The 23,295-nt window shown below is 42.7% G+C and overlaps 1 protein-coding gene across 4 annotated transcripts in view; it reads left to right on the top strand.

Moving 5' to 3' along the window:
- LOC311039175 (partitioning defective 3 homolog) overlaps positions 1–23,295 on the top strand; it is a 757,442-nt gene that overhangs the window by 68,547 nt on the left and 665,600 nt on the right. For all 4 annotated transcript variants that reach the window (XR_014600133.1, XM_084048843.1, XM_084048842.1 and 1 more), the window contains exon 2: positions 13,153–13,254. Coding sequence is in view for 3 of the 4 variants with exons in the window: in XM_084048843.1 (XP_083904969.1) it covers positions 13,153–13,254 (102 nt within the window). In the remaining variant the exon portion in view is untranslated. The remainder of the gene's footprint in view (positions 1–13,152; positions 13,255–23,295) is intronic.

A 23,295-nucleotide genomic window follows, 5' to 3' on the forward strand; every position in this document is an offset into this window, starting at 1 on the left:
TGTTATAGGTTTGTGTGAGTCTGTGCCCTAAATGATCTGTGAATTCGTCCCAAGGTTAACACTTTAATTGGCTTAATGAGGTATCATTATGGATCTGCTCAGTGTGATCCTCACGTGATGGTAATTGGTATAGGGGAGACCTTCATCACAGCAGTATGCCCTTCTCACGGTGAGACATGAGACAGTAGGCTCTTGGGAAGACAAACACACACGCACGCACATATGTAGGCATGCGTGCACATAGCCTGAGACCCTCTTTTATCCGTACCAGATGTTTAGCTAGCTTTCCATTTTGTACTTATCAGGAGAGGCATATTATGTGTACAAATCCCCTACTCAGCCAGCTCACACAGCAGTGGGGCTGGCTAAGATTTGGGCCAATGGCTTACTCACCTTGTATTAACTGACTTGTCCATATCTTGCACCATCTCTGAACACATAACTATCCATTCCCCCAATTTGTGGACATAAAGCTTTGACCCTGACGTGATTTGAACACGCAACCTTCTGATCTGGAGTCAGACGCGCTACCGTTGCGCCACAGAGTCACCCAGTGTCCTCCTGTGGTGGTTGCCACATGATTTTGGGGGGTCCGCAGATGACAGTAAAGCGATGACATTCAGCAAAGCTTTGACCCTGACGCGATTTGAACACGCAACCTTCTGATCTGGAGTCAGACGCGCTACCGTTGCGCCACAAGGTCCAGCGACACAGGAGGAGATAGTTGCAAATCTAGTAGCTTATACTTCGGCGGTCGTTAAACCAACACCAACAGAAACCCCTGCTGTTTTTCTGTCCACAGGTTCGAGTGGCTTTCTATTTCATCTCAGTTGTTCTAGCCTCTTTTATGAATAGAGTAGCTGCAATAGAAATACATGTGCCATTTCTTGTGTTGTGCATAATGTGTACAGTATATGTTCATGTACATAATGGCTATGCCCATGTGCCCCATTAATATTATTCTGTGGACATACCGTACATGCTGCTGTACATGTACTTATGCTTGTATGTGTAGAGCCAGGTGTCATATTTCTCTCCATGTTGTATTCTGCAGGCTACTACTATACCCAGGGCAGGCAGGGACATCAATAATGTAAGAACCCTGGAGGTGACTTTGTCTCTAAGGGCTTCTAGTCAAAAGACTGAACTTCAATAGGGTCTAATGGCACTTATTATTATCTGGTAATGCATGTGTGCCCCCCCAGTTTGCGGCTCATATTAATTACATTTTAAAGGAGAATACTAATGAATCTGAGCTACAGTAAAAATGAGAAATAATTGGGTTTTAATGAACATTAAATATTGTCTCTGGCAGAGATGAGACAATGCTGATTTCTGTTTTCGTTGAACCGTCGGCCTACTTTTTCCCAACTGTGTGAGCAGTGCCTGATAACCCAGGGGTGCTACAAGTAATTTACAACTAATTTCATGAACAGAATATCCAATATTTTCTATTCAATATGTATAGAATCTAAAATATTAGATATTCTGTTTTAATTAGTTGTCTGGTTCCAAATAGTTTATTACAGATTATTACATATGTTGGTAATATATGTTGATACCAATACTTTTGTACTTTTACTCAAGTACAACTTTGAATGCATGCCTTTTACTAATAACAGAGTATTTATATATGTTGGTATTGCGACTTCACTTAAATAAAAATCTCAGTAGGCTACTTCTTCCACCACTGATACTGGTTCTATTAACATGTCAGTTTCGTTAATCCTTCATATAGTTTATTTATATATTTATTTTGACATTTAACACAGCTGAAGGTAATAATAGTGGCTGTGTTTCAATTAGGTGTTACTTTAGTCTACTGTGAGCTTGTAGAACGGCTATTTTCAAATGGCCGAAATGTATATACAGTATGGATGAAGTGGTTACTGTATGCTTTGTTACTGTATGTAACTTTAGTAACTAAAGTTTTCAAATAATTGCAGTGAAGTAAAAGTACAATATTTACCTCTGAGATTGGAGTAGAAGTAAAAATACTGAAAAGTGGACATACTCGAGTAAAGTAAAAACACCTCAAAATTGTACTTGAGTACAGTGTAAAGTTACTTAGTTACTTTGCACCACTGGTGTCAGCATGAATGGACAGCTCCTGTGCATTTACCTCATACTTACCATTACCATTATTAGCTTCAGCTGTGTTTACATGTGAACAAGGCTGGTTGTGTACAGACAACACCTACTAGCTAGTGTGCTAATCTCCAGACAGGACCTGCTTTTTCACCCATTACCAATGGGGTCAGAAACCCATTCACACTTTTCTTGTACCTTTTGTGAACATGAAGCTACATTACAACCAGTTTTGACTTTGTGCTAAGTCTGCTAACAAAGGTTCATCTGAGTGTTTGGGTATAACTACATGGCACTCAAAGTAAGGCTAACCTTTTTAACCACTTAACCCATTGAAGACCGGGAAAGCTCTCTGTGTCATTTTAGATTTTAACCACTTTAACCTTTATTTTATACTTTGGCTGTTCAAAAATAGCAGATATACAAGCTCATAGCGCGGCACCGAGTGCCGCACTATGAGCTTGTAGATCTGCTATTTTTTTTAAATCATGAAAACTTGTGCAAATTTATAGAATCGGCCTCAGGTCTTAATATGTTGACCTGGCTTGTCATGCCACGAAGAATATTAAGTGAGTGAAATGGATTTTTGACTAAAATCACCACGATTACCCAGCCGTTCTTCAATATGGACGTGTTAAATTCTCTGCACAACAACGACCTACAACAATGTCACAGACAGAGTGTAATGACAGGTAAGGTTTTTTTAACAAATATTAGACAAAGAATCACTGTTTCAGTTGTTTGGAAAAGGAAGGAATATTTGCAAAGATATTATGAAACGGTGCTTGAAACAGCTGTGTGAAAGAAACACATGTTGCTGTTCTGGCCAGATTGTACTACTGACCTTCTGGTAGCCTGCTACTGGCCTATGAAAGTTTTATGCTATCAGGATTAAATATTTACATTACTTTAGCACTGATAGCTAGTGCTTGTGTGAACCTCTTGGCTAAAGTGGCTTGTAGGAGGATGAGGTGTGTGTGTCGTGTGTGTGTGTGTGTGTGTGTGTGTGTGTGTGTGTGTGTGTGTGTGTGTGTGTGTGTGTGTGTGTGTGTGTGTGTGTGTGTGTGTGTGTGTGTGTGTGTGTGCGTGTGTGTGTGTGTGAGAATCAGACACCAGTGTTTAAGACTGGCTGGGGAGACATTAAACACACACACACACACACACACACACACACACACACACACACACACACACACACACACACACACACACACACACACACACACACGTGTGTACACTATAAATCACAGGCATTATGGTGCTGCTGAGACAGTGAACTCTAAACATAGGGGGTTGAAAAGAGAACCACTGTGTTATAGGGAGGTGATTCACTGCCAGTGGGCAAGCCCGATGCTCCCAAAGGTCAGAGTTAATGGCTGTGTCTGATCTCTGGCCTCAGAAAGTGAAAGTCTGACAATTTGGACATTGGCTAGATCTGTTCTGAAAACAAATTGGCAAATTAAACACTTTTTAAACACTGGCATCCCTTTCGAAAATGCTTTTTTGTTTTTACAGACGATTTGCAAGCTCACAACGCATCGCAATGCAAGGCATTGAGAGCTTGTTAGCCTGGCATGGCCATACTTAATATCACTGCGTAGATATTAGTCTGGAATATCTTTGTGGAACCTGCATTTCCAAGGGGCGATGGTGATACACCCGCTTCATATTTGCATACTGGGCCCTGATTGGTCTCTCGCTACTTTGGAGGGAGTGAAATCCAATCACGAGGGAGCGTTACCAGATCAAATCTGCCGTAGTTGCTCTGGGCATCTTCAGTGTATTCATATATTTGAATGTGTCACAACAACGTGATGCATTGTGAGCTTGTAGATCGGCTATTTTCAATGTCGAGATTCGGTGTAGAGGAGGGAAAAAGGAGCGGACCAAGTACAGTATAGACCGCTGGGGGACTCCGGTCAACAAGGGTTTTTATAGTGGTTAAGAAATGGCTTGGGTTTCTGCTGACATCCACAGACGAGTCCGTTTCCCATGACTGGATACAATGCAGTGAGATATCTAGATCGCTATCGGTTTGACGTCTTCCCTACATCTTTGACAAGACACACAGACACAGCTTTTAACACCTAATTGTTTTTCCTATGATGAGATCATGAGAATGGTGTCTCGGTTTACAAAGACGTCTTTGTTTGATGGCTCCTCTAGATTAAATCAGTTGATTTCGCTGTCAGCAGTAGTGGAAAAAAGTACACTTTTTTTTTTACTTAAGTAAAAGTAATGCAATGTAGTCACAAGTAAAAGTATGGAATAAAAAATTGACAACGTACCAAAAGTAGAAAGTACTCATTATGCAGAATGTCCCATTTCACAACTTTTCACATGTAAAATGTATAAATATCTTACAAAATGGCAGATCTACAAGCTCACAATGCGACACATTGTGAGCTTGTAGATCGGCTATTTTCAAATGGCCGAAATGTATATAGGGCTGAAGTGGTTAATGTATGTTTTGTAATAATCACAATTTACGAAGTAGCTAGTAACTAAAGTCTTCAAATAATTGCAGTGGAGTGAAAGTATAATTTTGCCTCTGAGATGTAGTGGAGTAGAAGTAAAAGTACAGAAATTTGGAAATACTCCAGTAAAGTAAAAATACCTCAACATTGTACTTATGTAAATGTACTTAGTTACTTTACACCACTGGCTGTCAGCTTACGTCAGGTTTCATCTCCAAGCAGAGCTGTATTTTAATGACTAATGCAATGCGCTCGATGGTGCCTAGATGGCGGAGGACAGGTTTTGTAGGAATTGCCTAATGAAAAGCATTGACCCCGACGTGATTTGAACACGCAACCTTCTGATCTGGAGTCAGACGCGCTACCGTTGCGCCACGAGGTCCTGTGCTGTGCCTGGTCATTCGAGATGACTCTATTCTCTAATCTCTCCCCCTGGGAACAGCAGCACTTGCCAAGGCTAACGCTGTGCTCGTAACAAAACACACGCACGTGCACTCTCCCTTTCACACACACACGCTCCCTGACACTCCATCCCTCAGTGGTGGAAAAAGTATTCAAATTCTTTACTTAAGTAAAAGTACCAATACTGCAATATAGAAATACTCTGTTAGTAAGTCCAGAATTAAAAATGTACTTGAGTAAAAGTACAAAATTATTGGCATCAAGATGTACTTAAAGTACCAAAAGTAAAAGTACAAAAAATTGTAATGTTTGAAAATAGCAGATCTACAAGCTCATCATAATTTATATCTGAAAAGTAACTAGTAAATAAAGTTTTCAAATAATTGTAGTGGAGTAAAAGTACAATATTTGCCTCTGAGATGTAGTGGAGTAGAAGTAAAAGTATTGGAAATTGGAAATACTCAAGTAAAGTACAAATACCTCAAAATTGTACTTAAGTACAGTACTTAAGTAAATGTACTTAGTTACTTTACACCACTGACGCACGCACGCACGCACGCACGCACACACACACACACACACACACACACACAAACCCTCTCTCCCCACTATTTGTCCTTACCCCCCATACCACCCTTCCTGGTCCAGCTACTTCCAGCTACTGGTTGTCCATGTGTGGTCCTTATCACAACAGGTTACCTGCTCCAGTACAAAGACGGAGACAATGGGCAGAGGAGAGCTATTGTAATTTGTGTGTGCGTGCGTGTGCGCCCGTGTGTGCGAGCGTGTGTATAGTACGTATTGTATGTGCATGTTTGTCTCTGAGAACACAGTCCCTCCTCTGTTCTCGCCCCTTCTCTTTCTCTACGGGATCTGATAAGTCCACACCTGCCGCCTGGATAGACCCGAGTTGTTGGTGGTATCGATGTCACCCGCGTTATGAATGCAGTCCTTAAGTGACTCAACAGGTTACTGGGACGAGACAAAAGGGAAAGAGAGTCGTAACTCTTGAGCCCATTATACAGCGTGTAAGAGAAACAAGTGACACAACCACTTTGTTGGCTGGGCGCCCCCTGGGGTCTGTACTTAAGTTGGCCCCTTCCTTTTTCCCCTCTACACCGCCGAAAATAGCCGATGTTGTGAGCTTGTAGAGTTACTTTTGCTGCATATTCTCTCTGTTGTTTGCAATTAGTGGCACAGTGTGACCCAATTCAACTCACACAGTCTGATGAGGGAAGATGGACCTTTTCACATCACACAGCGGGACATGCAGGGATGACTTACTTCCTCACAGTCAAGCGGTTACAAGTGCTTCACTCTGAGGAAAATGCTTGTTGAAACATATGTCAATGCCTAGATATATTTTTTTATTCATACTACTGTTGTCCTCTACTGTTGTCGAGCACCAGAGCCCTTCTGCTCAAAACTGGGATGAAGTATGTTGGACTTCACTTTGGGACTTTAATTTGTTTTTTACTGGCATTAACATCAATGGCTGTATACAGTATGTCATGATTTCCATTTGTAATGTAATGTAATGTTACTACAGTTTAATTCTTTTTTTTTAATACTTCTTGCGCAGTGTTAGAGTTATAGTAAAAACTTTTTATTGTTAGTTCAATTTTATTAGACAACATCATTGCATAACAGTATGAATGATTGTTATTGTATGAGGAACAATTATATATTGCTTCATATTTAAATAATGATTACTTATTTGAGTGATTGGGTGATATTTAGTGTACAGTAGAGGTGTGATTTCATTGCTACTTCTCCTTAATCCTTATTGGCATATGGACTGTGAGCCTGGTTCATTTAGGATGCTGTTGTGACACGCCACTGATTTATTAGGATGATGAGACACTTCATACTTGGTTGGTTGGGTAAAGCTGCGCGGAGAAGCTTGGAAGCGACTCCCCTTCATTGCTGCTGTCCTGTGACGTCCGCGTAACTCCTTGGCAACTTTGATAACCTGAGGGCTGTTGACTTTAAAAAGTTACATGGGCAGTCCGTGTGACAAAAAGAAAAGAGCTACAGTATGTCTCTCAAGTCCTAACAAGCAGACCTTTTTGTGCGTTTGCAAGTTTCCGTCTGACAGTATGCGATGCAGTTGCCAGTATACCTTTGACTGTGTAGTGTAGCAGTGTCTCTTCATTGTCTGGGTGGTCTGTGGTCGGTGTGTGTGTGTTATGACAGCTATACTTCTCTATGGGGGTGGCTGATGAAGACGTCCTCGAGCACCGCTTGTTTTTTTGCTCTGTGAAAGACTCTTCCCTTTCTCATCCAAGACATGGAAGGGAAAAAAAGCGAAACAAAACATTCTCCTTAAACGCCATCTCTTAAGCAAAAGCTATACAGCACTTGTCAGATATGTTTAGTCCTTGTGGTTTCGGTTCCTGTGTGATTATTGGACGACAGAGGCGGCCCATTGTCTCCGCTGTCGTAAAGATTAATAATTGACGAAGATATATTGAGGACGTGAGGGATGAAAGCATGAATATGAACGTATTGTGGTCTGGGAAAGTGCCCTGCCATTTCAATTTAGTGGAAACTAAGCTTAGTGGTTTTTGCAACTGTGTGGGTTCAGTGAATAAATGTGTCTGGTGTCTGGGGTGAGGGATCCTCACGTCTTTGAACCTTCCACTTATAGATAGTCTAGATAGTATGCAACAAACAGCAGAGTTGCGTGTACTCTTATGAAGTGTCGACCGCACAACAACACGAAACCGTATGTTCTTATTAGCCTGTATGATAAAAGGAAACTAAAAAGTTTAATTAATACACAGGGAAAAAGGGGACTGCAAATTGTTAAGCAATGTTGCAAGACAGCAATGTTTGTTTAAGAGTAAAGGCTGTGTAGAACTGTTGATCTAGTGGCTGAGAAGATTTTGACAAATTGAGCTGCAGTTGAATGTTGACTGAGCACCTTAAAGTTGTATCAACTCACTCTATCATCCCCTTGGCCCCCCTTCCAGCTGTTAACTGTACGCTGATATATCTGGCTTCCTTACAATGGGCTCCTTGTCTGAAGGGTGGTCTGTTTTCTTATAGAGGCCAGTGATTCCACGCATCATCTACAGTTGTTTCTTTCTGCAGGTCATACAGTGAAACAGACACGTTATGGAGTTCTCCATAACGGTGTGAGTTCTCATGGACAGGTTAGGTTCATTATGTGACGTGATAAAATGTGCATTCACTGACTAGCGTGCTCCTCCTTTTTAGTGAGGCTACCATGAGATCACTGCTTGCTAAGTTGGTTCATATAGATGGGAGATAGCCTACTACTGCAACTGCACCGCAAAGAATGTTTATCTTATCAAGGCGTTTAGGCTTACCGACATGAACACTAGCATCCAGCATTCCAGGCACGTCATACTTGGTGAACATTCACCTATTATAACAGGTGAACAGTTAATCACAGAAAAACAGCCAATCTACATTGTCTACATTGGCTATTTCCGGTGAATAGATTTGGTGAAGAGGGAAAAAAGATGGGGGCCGAGTATAGACTGCTGAGGGACCCTGGTCAACAAATATAGAGTTTTAAGTGTCTAATCTTATTTCCCTTAAAATCATTCTCTATTTGAGTACGTTTCCTGTTTCTTTTTTTTGGTCCCTTGATTTGAGACACCATTCTTTTAACACTTCTGTTCGGCAACTGTGACTGTACTTTTGGTTGTGAAATGTGTTCTCTGCTATTAGGAGTTAGTGGTGGACGCTATTATTAAAAACCTTCCATTCTGTGGCCTCTCTACCCACTCCGCCCAAAAAGTGGAGATGCTGGGGATTGAACCCAGGACCTCATACATGCGAAGCATGCGCTCTACCACTGAGCTACATCCCCCAGGTTGTTAAAGTCACGTTGTTGTTCAGCAAAGTCTAGTAACAAATTGACCTTCCCCTAGTAATTCTCGCTGATAATTAGTTGGCAGCACCGACACAGCTGAGTCTCCCCAGGGAGGGTGTGTGTGTCTGGAGAACACAACCCTGCTGGCCCTCGCAAACCAGCATGGACTCGTCTATGGCAGTGGTTCTCAAACTTTTTCATGTCAAGGACCCCCAAATTGACACTTATTAGCCCGCGGATACCCATTTCAAAAGATAAGCCAGGGACCCCCATAAGAGAAGATTTTTACGGCTCTAGCAGTGATTCTCAACCATTGTAATTTAAGGACCTCCCCAGTTTGACATGCATTAGGCTACAGACCCCCATTTAATGGCATTTCTATCTCTGGGACTTTATATTGTAAAATCAATGTTAATTTAACTCTGAGAATGTACAAATGGAACCATTTGGTTCCATTTGTACATTCTCAGAGTTACAGACCCATAAGGGTCCATTTGGTTCCTATAAATCATTTAGCTGGGGACCCCCTGGTATCCCCTCAAGTACCCCTGGGGGTCCCCGGACCCCACTTTGAGAACCAATGGTCTATGGCAGTTCAAGGCCTTGGTTTTAGCTCCAGGGAACACTCCAGAAACACTAGATCCACCCAATTCATAATGTCAGCTGTCAAATACATCTGTAATAAAGAGTCCCTGTACTGAGAACACATTGTATTGCTCCTGGCTTTTAGCTCTCTTCCTGCTTCCCTCACTACACCCCACTGTACTGTACAACTTTCATATCATTTCATATAATTTCGGACTTAAGTTGAATCTGTGCTAAGTACACCAATCTTTGCTTGCAGCCAGAGTGTGTCTCTTAAGATTAAGATGTTGGACGGTGTCTGGCTGGCTGATTCTCCGTCTCCCCCCCTAACACATGTCTTACCCCTCTTCCTGCTGAGGAAGTAGTCTGGTGTTGGACAGGGACCATGTCAAACACACTTGCAAGTGTGTCAACATTTCAAGAGTTGGGTTTTTTCGCTGGTTCATGCTCAGGGGTGGAATTGCGGTCTGAAACAGCTTCCAGGTTCGCTGTATATAATCTCTCTTTCTGGTTTTGAGTTATGTTTGGCATTGAAATTGTGCTTAGAAGTTTGGCAGTCGTTCATTTTTATCATCTTCTCCTGCAATTGCTAAATCGGCCCTATGGTGGGGGTTGCACGACAGATACGCACTATGGCAGCGTAGCTCTGTCTTAAAGGGATAGTTCACCCCCAAAATAACCCTTTTTCTATCGATTACTCATCCCATGGAGACTTGAATTCAAATATATTTTGGGGTTTTCGTCGCGTTCCTAAGCCTATAATTTGATGACCGGCAATGGGGTGAGTAATCGATAGAAAAGTCATTTTGGGGGTGAACTATCCCTTTAAAGCTGCAATCCAGAACTTTCTGTGTGTGGATAGAACGTTACCTTGACCAATCTGTATGGTGGAGTATGTTGATACAATATAACTAGCACATCTGCAGTGGGGGGTGCTACTTCCATTCCGACATCTCACCACTCCGACTAGTGGCTTCCGCGTGCGGTTAGGGTTAGGGTTAGGGTTAGGTATAGGGTTCGTTAACGTCGGAAAGGCGACATGTCGGAAAGGCGAAATGCACCCCTGCAGTGGTTGGAGGTGGTCTCCCTTCTCTTCCATTGAGAAGAAACGTATCACCCTGTGGTTGGATAAGACCATTAGTGATACTGCCTGAAGCTCAAAGTGCAATATCTCCTGGCATTGGACAAGCGAGCATTCCATGCTTTTCTCATGCGTTGGATGAGTGGTAAATGTTTGGTTTCCTATGCATGAGAAGAACAAGGTTCAATTCCAGGAGACTACGCACACACACACACACACACACACACACACACACACACACACACACACACACACACACAGAATATTGTGTTGACAGAATGTTATGCATTCTTGTGTTTCCATGATTAATGACGTAATGATTGTGTTTGTCCCCGTGCAAAAACATCTGAGAACTACTGTGCCTGATAATGGCCTGCTCATTATTATTGAATTAGTATCATGGAATTCTCAGATTTTGTTTTTTTGGTGTTTGGGAACATACCACATAATACCAGCCATATTTTCCCTCCTAATAACTCCCGGAGGGGAGGAAAATACCACACAATCATTCCCCTCGTGATTTGGGCCATTTTGGCTGGTGAACCGCAATGGAGTTCACTACAACAGAGCTCTGCGCATGACAGCATTCAACCACAGACCTTAACACACCATGGTTTGGAGGGGGGAGAGAGTTGAAAAGAAAGAAAGGGGTAGTAGAGACAGTAGAGGAGAGAGAGGGAGAGAGACAGAGAATTGCAAAGGATGAGGGAGATTCTCTCCTAACATGGGTATGAAGGGAGCGTACTGTAAGGTGAATGAGTGCAGTGGTTAGCCTCTGGCCTGTGTTTTTTGACTGGGCCATGCTTCAGTGGCTGTGTGTCTTATGAGCTGGGCAAAGGCAGACCGTTAAGCTTGAGTTATACTCCCAACGCGTTGCAGCGTGACACATTCTGATCTTGTAGATCTGCTACGCACGACTTTATTTGGTATATAATAGGTGGGAGGAGAGAGAGAGAGAGAGAGAGAGAGAGAGAGAGAGAGAGAGAGAGAGAGAGAGAGAGAGAGAGAGAGAGAGAGAGAGAGAGAGAGAGAGAGAGAGAGAGAGAGAGAGAGAGAGAGAGAGAGAGAGAGAGAGAGGAGGACAAAGGAGGAGAGAGACAGCAAGGATATACAGCATCCCAAACTTTTTAGCTCGAGACCCGGGACCCAAACTGGTGAAAATAGCCGATCTACAAGCTCACAACAGGTCACATCGCAACGTGTTGTGAGCTTGTAGATCTGCTAGTTTTACTACTTAAAAGTATTTTTTTCCCCTCTAATGAATGGATTCTTTTCCCTTCTGTTTTATGGAATTCTTTTGAAAACAACTTTTGAATTTGTTTTTAACTTATTGACAATTGGGAAAATTCTTGCAGTAGACGATAAGATAATACGAGAAGCAAAGCAAAGGACTGATTGAGTGATGATGATGAGAGACAGAGTAAACCTTACACTTCTATACTGTCTCTCCTACATCAACCTCGAGTCCTAACATATATCACAATGCTTGAAAGAGAGGAAAGATCCGAGCACTCAAAAAATAACGGAGGGGAGGGCGTCAAATCAAGGTTATTTAAAAGCCAACATGTTTCGACCAGCAACTGGTCTTGCCCTGATGCACCAGTTAGCACCAGGTTGAACTCTCTCTCATACATCACAATGCACTGGTCAATGTTCGACCCAAAAAACTCCAGCCGAATGATTAGCACACGAGCCATGTCTTGCCAATTCGTAAGGCCAGGTTGACTGGATGATCACACATGCATGCCACAGGATGAGAAGGATTATATCAGATCAGCTCATTAAAGTGATTTGGCACGGGCTGACAATTCTGTTGGACTGCTAATATGAAATAATTGTTGCTACAAAAGGGCTGCATGCTATAGTGACATATTATGAACATGTGATGAACCGCAACAGCAATTATGCTACATTTTATAGTTGTTAAAACCTCAAGACAGACATGAGTTCAAAAAGAGTATCATAACATACAAGAAGGCATTCCCAAATTGTAAATGTGTTACTCCTTAAAGGACCATATTGGAGTCTGTTATTTTTAGTTAACCAGCTCAGTTTACATCTGATTGAATCATTGAGCAGAGTGATAGCAATTTGTGTTAAAGGCATATCGCCATGTGTAAATCACACAAGTTCATACAATAGAAAAGAACAAGAATACATCTAGCTGCCTCAATTACTGCATAATATTTGCATTGCACATGGAGCATAGGTAGCCAAAATATATCTTGCTTGTGTTTTTATTTTGTTTGGTTTTCCCACGCTCTGTTTTGACGTCTCATTTCCTGATTGATTGATAAGCTCCTGTTGTGTGTCTCCTCGTTATCTTTTGATTTATGTCAGGTGTGTTGGGCAGCCAGTAATTCAGTGAGTGAAGGGGGGTGAGCTAGGCTCAGTATTTTCTGTTGACCGTTTTTGCCTTCAGTTTCATTTATGTAAGTTTCACTAAACATTTTTTTGGACCTTTTATATTTTGAGTTAATACATTACCTCAACAGCAAACAGTTGTGCGGTTTTGTTTTGATTGGAAACGCGTCACATACCGAAGCTCAGCCTCTTAACGCTATACTTTTAAATGTTTGAATTTATTGTGAAGAAGTACAGTACACGCTACAATGGAGCAAATAAAGAAAATCTTACTGCTGAACTAATGTGTATATATCCGTCTCTCCCAGGACCCCGGATACTGGATCCAGGTCCACAGGCTGGAACATGGAGACGGAGGCATCCTGGATCTAGATGACGTGCTTTGTGACGTCGCAGACGATAAAGACAGGGTGAGTCACAACAACATGTATGTGTGTGTAAGAGAGACTTGTGATGCTGTGGTTGCAGGACAGGCTCACAAGCGACGTGGCCCTTCATTTCCACTCTCACCTGATAATGGTCGTATGCTGTCTGGTACTCTTGTATTCTTTCAGCACAGCATACAGTACGAATGCTTTCTTTCACCTGGTTTGTTTTACCGATGCTGAGCTCTATGGACAACATGATGCTAGCCTCGCTTTAATCATTACAGGCTGTTGGCAACAGGACGGCTGTGTTTCTCCCAAAGGGGTCTCCTTTGATGTGTGTGTGTGTGTGTGTGTGTGTGTGTGTGTGTGTGTGTGTGTGTGTGTGTGTGTGTGTGTGTGTGTGTGTGTGTGTGTGTGTGTGTGTGTGTGTGTGTGTGTGTGTGTGTGTGTGACTGTTTCTTGGGGGGGAGCAGGGTCTATTTGGTATGCAACAGTGTGTCTGTCATCATGCCTGGAAGCATGTGTGTACGTGTCAGCGGCAGCTCAATATCCCGCCATATCAGCCCCCCCGTCCGCTTCACTAACTGTAAATTTCCCACAATCCCCCGGGGCTGAGTCTATATACTTCCTGTGGGAGCAGTGCTCATGGAAGTGACTGCACCTGAGTCACTTGTTAAAACGTCGAACGTTGAACTGAATGAGTGTGCACTGTGCTGCCTCCATGTGTGTCAGTGAGACGTGGTGTGAGCTGGCAAGAAGCGTTGTGTTACCACAGAATACAGTCACAGTATTGACAGTCATAAGAAAAGCGCCTCTTATGGAACGCTGCCTTTTGAGTTCGGAAATACGAGCAGGCAACAGCGACTAAGGTTTTTGCTATTCTTCTTTTCAAAATGAGAGTGGTGTGCGCATTGCCCTTTAGTCTTGTTGATTTTTTACTAAGACATATACAGTAGAACTGGAAATATGAGTGTGTGTGCGCGTGCGTGTGCGTGTGAGTTTATGAAACTTAGTGCGAATGATCAGTTGGATGCCCTGAACAGATTATATAATCTGTTCAGGGCAGGGTTCAACGGTTAAGGTCAGAATGACATGGTTGGCAGACCGGATGGGCAGATTTCCATGAAACATGGGACTGATCATATCAGTGGACTGCCTAAAGAGACGATTCAAAAGGTCACCGTCAGGGTCAACATTACATATTCAGCCATATTACAGAAATGGAGAGATCAGATGCAGAACAAAGGGTATGTTGGTGTGGCCAGGGTTTTTAAATCTTCTGAGCTGTGATGGCTTTGCTTCCAGACCGTTATCTCCAACTCCCTCGATAGAGAAGTGCCGTAACGAGGAACAACTTCTGCTCAGTGCTGCCGTCTCTGGTCCATGGACTAGTAGATTCTCCACAACCTGAGATGAATACACTGAGCTCAGTGGCCTTGTGGTTAGAGTGTCCGCCCTGAGTTTCGGAGCTCTGGGCTCAATCCTCTGCATGATAGTACTAAAGATCATAAAATGGGACCCGTCCCTGCTTGGCACTCAGCATCAAGGGTTGGATTTGGGGGTAAAACCCTTTGACATGCAGTACTAGCATCATGTCCAGGGTGTGTGCTTATACATTAAGCTGCCTCATGCCACAGAAACAGGAGATAGGCTCGTCCTGCCCTATGGTCCACATGTCTCGCCAAGGCTTACTTACTTACTTAGTGGTCTTTTGTAACGTCAACACTCTTGTTCTCCGCTGCTGAGAAATGAAGATGGATAGATGATGGTACTTATGTGTCAGTAGATGGACCCACATGCATCCATGCACGCACAGGTGCCATGGTTACATATCAAGTGGGATCAGAGAGCAGCTGTTTTGCACCTGCCTCTCCTCTCCTCTCCTCTCCCCATCTGTAAGCATGTGTGTGCTTGTGTGCGTGCATCTCCTCTCCTCTCCTCTCCTCTCCTCTCCTCTCCTCTCCTCTCCTCTCCTCTCCTCTCCTCTCCTCTCCTCTTGTGCTGATGAAAATCCACCCGCACATCTAGCTTCTCATTTTACATTATCAAATCAACTTTTCACTGATCAGGAGTATCACTAGCCCCCTGGCTGCCGTATGGTATAACTACACCCATTCCTCAATGATCACTGAGCCAAGTGTCAATTAATTCACAGCTTCTAATGGACGACAAGAGGAAACAACTTTTTAATGAACACTTACTGTCAATGAAGTCAGCTTTCAACAGCCACACAAAACATCCTTAAGAATTGACCAGTAAGGGTAAATCTTTTACACGGTTTTACTGCTGTACCAATAGGCTTTCAACAGGTTATCTGGCTATACAGTATGTGCTTCACTGCATCATGGTGTTAACTAAGATCAACGCAATTCAGGACAGACAACCGTTGTAAACGAGACTGACGTAATGATACCGTTTTAGCTGTGATCACAGCTGCTTAAAATATCTGGAAATACAAACAACTGGGTGATTTACGAGGACCGCTAACTTTACCTGGCAGAGCCTTTAGCTCTGTGTGAGTGTGTCTGTGCGTGCGATTGCGTGCATTCAACTGCGTGCGTATGTGTGTGTGTGTGTGTGTGTGTGTGTGTGTGTGTGTGTGTGTGTGTGTGTGTGTGTGTGTGTGTGTGTGTGTGTGTGTGTGTGTGTGTGTGTGTGTGTGTGCGTGCGTGTGTGCGAGTGCGTGAGAGTGTGTGAGTGTGTGGACCAGCACATTTATGTTTGCATGTAGGTGTTTTCTTCTTTGCATGTGTGAGCTTGTGTGAGCGCATTTGTTTACGTAAATGCACGGGTGTGTGTGTGCGCGCGTGCAAGTGTGCGTGTTTGTGTATGTAAGTAGTAAATCCAGTTTAGCCAGTTTTTATCAGCTGTCATGTTCCTATCTTTTTCCTCCGCTTGTCATCTAATAATACACTGTGTGTGTGTGTGTGTGTGTGTGTGTGTGTGTGTGTGTGTGTGTGTGTGTGTGTGTGTGTGTGTGTGTGTGTGTGTGTGTGTGTGTGTGTGTGTGTGTGTGTGTGAGTGTGAGAGAGAGAGGGATAGATCCCTGATATGATGACACACTGCTCTATTGCAGCAGAGGTGCTTAAGCATGCCTCGTTCGTTTCATAGATAGCGTCCGGTCATGTGAGGTCACAGTGTCACGCATTAAACAGTAACCAATCAAGACGCTCGTTGTCAAGTGGTAAAGGGGTTGTGTCTTTTTTTTCAAGCACATTCTTTTTGTCCCTGTAGTTAATTAGAAGCCATTACATTGGAGGGTGTCCTTTATCTTGACGGTATGACATTCTTTCCTTTGTGCGTTTCCTCCGTTGCTAATTAAACGCCTCCCACAGCCGCACATTGAGGCCTTTTGCACGAGCAGAAAAGTGACATGTTTGCCATGATTGTCTCCAGTGTTTGTCCACATCTGAAGAAATTTGAATACGTCACATGAACAGCCTTCTGAGCTGGACTGTACTGTTGCACTATGATGTCTGTCTGTCTGTGTCTGTCTGTCTGTCTGTCTGTCTGTCTGTCTGTCTGTCTGTCTGTCTGTCTGTCAGCCTCTGGCCTCATTCGTTACATGCAGTTCTGTCTCAGGCCAGGTCAAGTCAATTAGATTTGTATAGCACCACATTTTATACAATGTAAAATCAACGTGCTTCATGTCCAAGAACAACAACCAGATATACAAAGTAATCCCCCCCACACACGTAACGTAAAACATCCATAAACCACATCCATGACATTTGAAACATCAACAGCAAAGCCGCACACACGCACTTGTTGCGACTTACCAAAGGTCGTCAGGGTTCCCTTTTCCTCATAAGATATGGCAGGTACTAAACACCTATAACCAACAAGTGACTTTGTACTTTACTTTACGTACGGTATATACTTTTTTATGGGGTCTAACACTGTAGTACTGTACTGCTGACTCTATACCGCAGTCCATATTGAAGTGATACTACTGTTGAAGCTCCTCAGACTGGGCCCTGTTCCTTTACAGTTTAGTTGCCTCTGCTTAGCCCTGTCACATCACAGAGCTAGCGGTGTGTATAATCTCTGGACATTCTCAATGAAATAATTCATCTTATTAGAGACATATTATGAAGGGAGTACAACCGAAGCTGTCTATTAGTTCAAAGCCGACCACTGAAGGATTGCGTGTAGGAGCCGTCAGGGTCTGTAAAGGATACCTCTCTTTGGACGTAGTGTGAGTCAACGGGTCACTCAGAGACACGGGAAGGTTTCACCAATCCTTCCGTCGTCTAGTAGTTCAAAGCCATCTGTACTGAACTGAAGGATTGTGTAAGGGTAGATTAACCCAGGGGTTAATGTTAATGCTAGTAACTACATAGCATTAACACATTATGGCCTTGGAATATAACTGTCAACTTATTGTTTGGGAGTCTGGGCCACGTTCACAAACTTGAGCTCCGTGGACTGCAATTGGGAGGATTGCAAAAGACAAATGCAACAAAGTTGTCTAAATACTGTTCTGTTATCTATCATGGGCAGTCTGTCTATCTGGAGAAGACGTGTTTCATATCCTTGAGTAGCTAAGGGGGAGGAGAAATGTCTGTTTATAGTATGCCATCAATGTGTTATCTTTTTTCCTCTGTGTGTTAATATGCATGTGCAGCAGTTGTATCTGGTTTGACCGTAATGTAACCTTCTTCTGATCAGTGTTTGGATCTATTTTGTATTGTGCTTTTTGTGCAGATCCAAATAAAATAATTCAAGTGTGTGTGTGTGTGTGTGTGTGTGTGTGTGTGTGTGTGTGTGTGTGTGTGTGTGTGTGTGTGTGTGTGTGTGTGTGTGTGTGTGTGTGTGTGTGTGTGTGTGTGTGTGTGTACGCGCGTGCATGTACGTTTTTAAGTGCATCGTTTCTCAGGTTCATGTGCACACATACATTCCGTTAACCACAAAGTGAAATTAAAGCACTCCTGTTTGTGTGAGAGGCTTTGGAGAAAGACACCGTGAGAACGATAGACAGGAGGTGGTGGGGGGGTGAAACAAAGGCTCCCTGAGAGCGAGCGAGCGCGGTTACCTACGGTGGTGATATGTAGTAAACGGGATTGGGCTGTTGGGGCGCGGCCTGTCAGAAGCTCACCGTTGTGTCTGTGTGAGACTGCTGAGGGCAAGGGAGGGGCAAGGAGAAAAAGGGTAAAACGAAGGAGTTGTGCGTGTGTGTGTGAGAGAGAGAGAGAGAGAGAGAGAGAGAGAGAGAGACAAAGACTGAGATGTACATACCATTCCCAGCTCCTTAAAAACTCTCGCCTCTCAGAGAGTGTACAGTAAAAGTGTTCATTCATGCTTTTGTAACTCAGAGAGAGTACACATTGGCTCTTACGGGTGCATTTGGACCTATTTGGTTACATTCGTACCCTGTTCTAAATAAACACTGAGGATTTGAATGTGTACGTCGTCCCCAGTCATCAGAATGTCTTCATTAGACAGCAGCAGAACAGTGCTCCAACAACGACCTTCCACTGGAACTGCTGCTGGGAGCACACATGCCCTGCCAAGAGGTTGGAATGGGAGGTGTGTGCGTGTGCGTGTGCGTGTTGGCACAGGTTCAGCCGAGTGTCAGAGTATCTCTGGGCGAGTCAGGGTCCCTCACAAAGCGACGTGCTGGAGCGTGTCGTTCCTTAGAAAAGATCCTGCTAGCACTTCACATGCAGGGTTAGATTCAGCGTCAGGGTGTCCACACATTGCCTCATCTGTACTCTGCACTGTAGCACTCTGTATCGTAGTCACTCTCTGTGTCACTTCCACACAGTGGTGGAAAGTGACTACGTACTCACATACTGTACTTAAGTACAATTTTGAGGTGTTTTTTACTTTCTTCAGTATTTACAATTTTCAATACTTTTACTTCTACCCCACTACATCTCAGAGGAAAATATTGTGCTTTTACTCCACTACAATTGTATGAAAACTTTAGTTACTAGCTACTTTGTATATTTTGATTATTATTACAAAACGCACTAATCACTTCAGCCGTATAGATATTTTGGCTATTTGAAAATCGCAGATCTACAAGCTCACAATGCGTCGCGATGCGAGGCATTGTGAGCTTGTAGATCGGCTATTTTCTAAAGATTTGTAATACATTTTGAACTTATTTTTAATGCATTTTGCACAATATGTACTTTTACTTTTGGTACTTTAAGTACATTTTACCTTTGTACTTTTACTCAAGTACATTTTGAATACGGGTCTTCTTCTCGGAACAGAATATATCTACATTGCAGTATTGATACCTTTACTTAAGCAAAACATGTGAGTATACTTACTTCTTCCATCACTGCTTCCACAAGGCAAAGAGAGCAAGGAGACGATGTGCCACACATCATGTCAGCTGGATCCGAACCCATGACGTTTTACGATTAGGTCTATTCCTATGTGTGGCACGCATGTTAGCCACAACCGCATGGATGCCGCTCATTTCACTTTGCTTGTTTTTAAGTGAATTGTAAGATAAATTATAATGGCTTACTTACCAATGTTAGTATTTTTATTCTTTCTATTTGTCTAGTCTGATGTAGGAAGATGATTGGAGATCTCCGCCCACTGTTATGTTACGTCTTATGACATCAAAGGCAGTTGCTAGAACTGTGGCAAGACCGGACGCTAACAAACATACGCCTATATGCTGCTTTGGAAACAAATCATTGTACTGTCCAAATATGAAGGACGCAAAAGTCTATGGATTGTTGTTTCTGCAACGACGGCCACCAGTCTCTAGTTGAACAAAGCGTTTTAGAGACTGACTTGTTAGTCTATATGGTTTGTCCACCCACACATACTGCCTTATTCCTCACTGTGTGTGCCTAAAATGTCTACATTATTGCTGGGTTCCCCTGTTCATCACTAGTTGGCTGTTCACTGGGAGTTGTAGGTTTTGCAGCCCCATCCCCCCCTCTCTTCTCCTCCTTGGATTTCTCCACCTCCGATCCGGTAGAGATTGCTTTTCACACAATCAGCATCTCAAGGGCCCCTCACAGCATGTTGTGGGTGTGCTCCGTTCCGGCTCGAGTGCCTGGATTATGCTTAGGTGACACTAGGAGATGGGGACAGACCGCTTTCGGTCTTGATTGTGATTCACATCACAAAACGCCATCAAACCATAAAAAGAAAAGATCGCATATCTGAGTTGTGCACGGCACGCTAATTAACCCATTAAGATTCTAAAAATGTTTTCCAAATCCTAACAGTTTTCTGAAAAATGTTACTTATGTCAAGAATCGCCAAAATGTATATGTATTTGACCGCAAACCCCCATCTCTCAAATATGTTGTTCCAGGTACCCCCAGAAGCAAAACGTTTTGTTAAAATGTTTGCTTTAAAAATATATATATATTCAAAGATTTGCACAAAGCTTCATGATGTTTCAAAAATAGCAGATCTACAAGCTCATAGCACGGCACGAAGTGACACGTTGTGAGCTTGTATATCTGCTGTTTTTGAACGCTAAAATCTAAAATGACACAGATGCTTTCCCGGCTTCGAATGGGTCTAAATACAATTTAAAGAGAACAAAGGGAACATACCTTTGCTCCGGACATATTGTGAATTTGTGAGATCACCTTGCCTGACATTATGTCTCAGAGAAATTAACTGGATTCCGGTCCGTCACATTTCAGCATCACAGCTCGTTGCAGTCCAGAGTAATGACCATCAGATGAGCACTCTGTTTCATTCTCATTCCATTCTCTGTTTGATGTTGATCTGTGAATGAGGGAAAGAATTGTCCACATGGATCATATAAAACACGTGTCAGACACATGAAATATGTCTGGATAACGCTCCCATCTGAGATGCACCTGGCATCTTTCAACTACTTTAGCTACTTTAGCCCCATTCAAAAAAAAAAAAATTTAATTGGCAATCTACAAGCTCCCAACGTGTGGCAGATTCACCATACATTGCGAGCTAAATCCTTGAACCTTTTTGCAAAACATTTGTCTATAATGAAGATTATGCCCAAAACAGGGATGCCAGGTTTAAAGTGGTTAACTTGCTGGTAGCGTGGTTTCAAACATGAGGCTTTTTATTACTATCATGCATCAGGTGGTTGTTTGGCAAGCCGTGTGTGTGTGTGTGTGGAGTGTGGACACATGCCTAAAGTGGATTTATTATCTGTCTGGCCTTCATTATGACTGCGTCCAGTCTAGTCCCTCTCCAAGCGCCATGGAAGGAGATGGCTGCTTTCGTCAACTTTTAGCCCTTCTTTTTTTATCCACACTGTTGGGAGTATATCTTTGATTTTGCCTCTCCTTGACATGTTTTTATCTTTACTGCTTCTTCTTTTCTTGTCTTCTTTCTGAAAACAACAGAAACGATGGAGTTTACACAACAAAAACTATTTCTCCCACTTCTCTACACCGGTAAACCTGTGTGATAATAAAGTTTATTCTGATTCCTGTGGTGTTCGCTGCTGTTGGCAAAGAACCTTACCGCCCTCTAGTGGCAAATGGTTACAAGTACACATTGTCCACTTCAAAACATTTAGATGCCTGTACTCCATAGTGCAACTGGCAATGAGCATAAGTATATCTTAATTCTGTGTTATTCCATGCCACCACGTGTATTACAAATGACATAGGCCAAACAAGAAGAGAGAAAGAAAGACACTTACTGTACACTGGAGACTATTGAGGATATTTCAAGTCACACTTCAAGTCTAGTTTCATGAGCTGGCCTTTTCAGAAGGACAAGTTAAATAAATAAAAGAAAATCATTTTAGTACTTAGCAGTATATCAATAGCTCTCTGGGGGTGGCAGTGACGTACATGCAAGGCACTTAAAGGCACATTTAGCCTTTTTTTCCAACAACATTTCCATCTATGGGTCTTTATTATTATGCTCACTGTGGCAGTGGTTCTCAACCTTTTCAGGCCACGACCCGCCAAAAGAATGACTCTCCACTCTGACAAGCACTTGGAATTGTAGGAGTTGAGACATTACATTTAGTTCCACAGATAAATATTGTGAACATAGCAGATCAAAAGTTCTGAGCTTGTAGGTCTGCTATTTTCAAAATGTTTGCCTCTTTCTTTATATTATTTGACAATTTGGCTAATGTTTGACCAGTTTTTTATAGTATATTTTGTTGATACTTTTGATGCCGTAATGGTCTTTTTTCATATCATTTATTTTTATTTTTTAGGTATTAAAAAGGCCCTAAAAGTCCTTAATTTGTCACGTTACTGTCATCTAGGGACCCCCCTGGTTAAGAACCACTGCACTATGGGACGGTGCCATGATGTCTGTCTCCAACAATATGTTCATACATTATTCACTAATCTGCTGTGTTTGTTCTGAGCAGAGACCAAACAGCTGTGTGGTGCACGCACTTCCAGGCCTTCCAGCCACGCACCTTTTTCACATCCTAAAGAATTGACCCCGACGTGATTTGAACACGCAACCTTCTGATCTGGAGTCAGACGCGCTGCCGTTGCGCCACAAGGTCGATGCTGACAAGCACAATGCAAATATTTACAACAGCGCTCACTGTAGTGTAGATCGACAATCTATTTTGTCACTGTCTGGGAAACACTGCTCTACAGTGAAAAGATGGGTCTTTAGAATGCTTTTAAAAGTCCCCATCCTGATGGCTGGTTTGAACTGTAGCTGGGCTTGACAATAGTGTACACGCCTAAATGCATCCAGTCAGTTGCTGGCATATTAAGATTAGCTTATTAGACATTTGCGTTAACGTGCAGTTGGAAAGGTGTGTTTGGCTGGTGAGTGTATGTCTGACATGCAGGTCCATTCCTTGTAAATGTTGGTCTGTCATTTTGTGTGTGTGTGTGTGTGTGTGTGTGTGTGTGTGTGTGTGTGTGTGTGTGTGTGTGTGTGTGTGTGTGTGTGTGTGTGTGTGTGTGTGTGATTGTCACTTGTGGATTTTGCATTAAAAGAAAATTACAATGCAGCTCAAAACTTAATTTTTTATCACACAAATGACGTGATTGTATTATTTGTTAGTTCAATTTAACCACTTGGTACTTTTAAGACAACAGCATAGATTGCCCATCTACAGTAGGCCTATGACCACTGACCAGTGAGAGTGCTCATAGATATTTGCTTTAC

Source organism: Gymnoscopelus microlampas (genome assembly GCF_963454915.1).
Source record: "Gymnoscopelus microlampas genome assembly, chromosome: 22".
Taxonomy (NCBI): domain Eukaryota; kingdom Metazoa; phylum Chordata; class Actinopteri; order Myctophiformes; family Myctophidae; genus Gymnoscopelus; species Gymnoscopelus microlampas.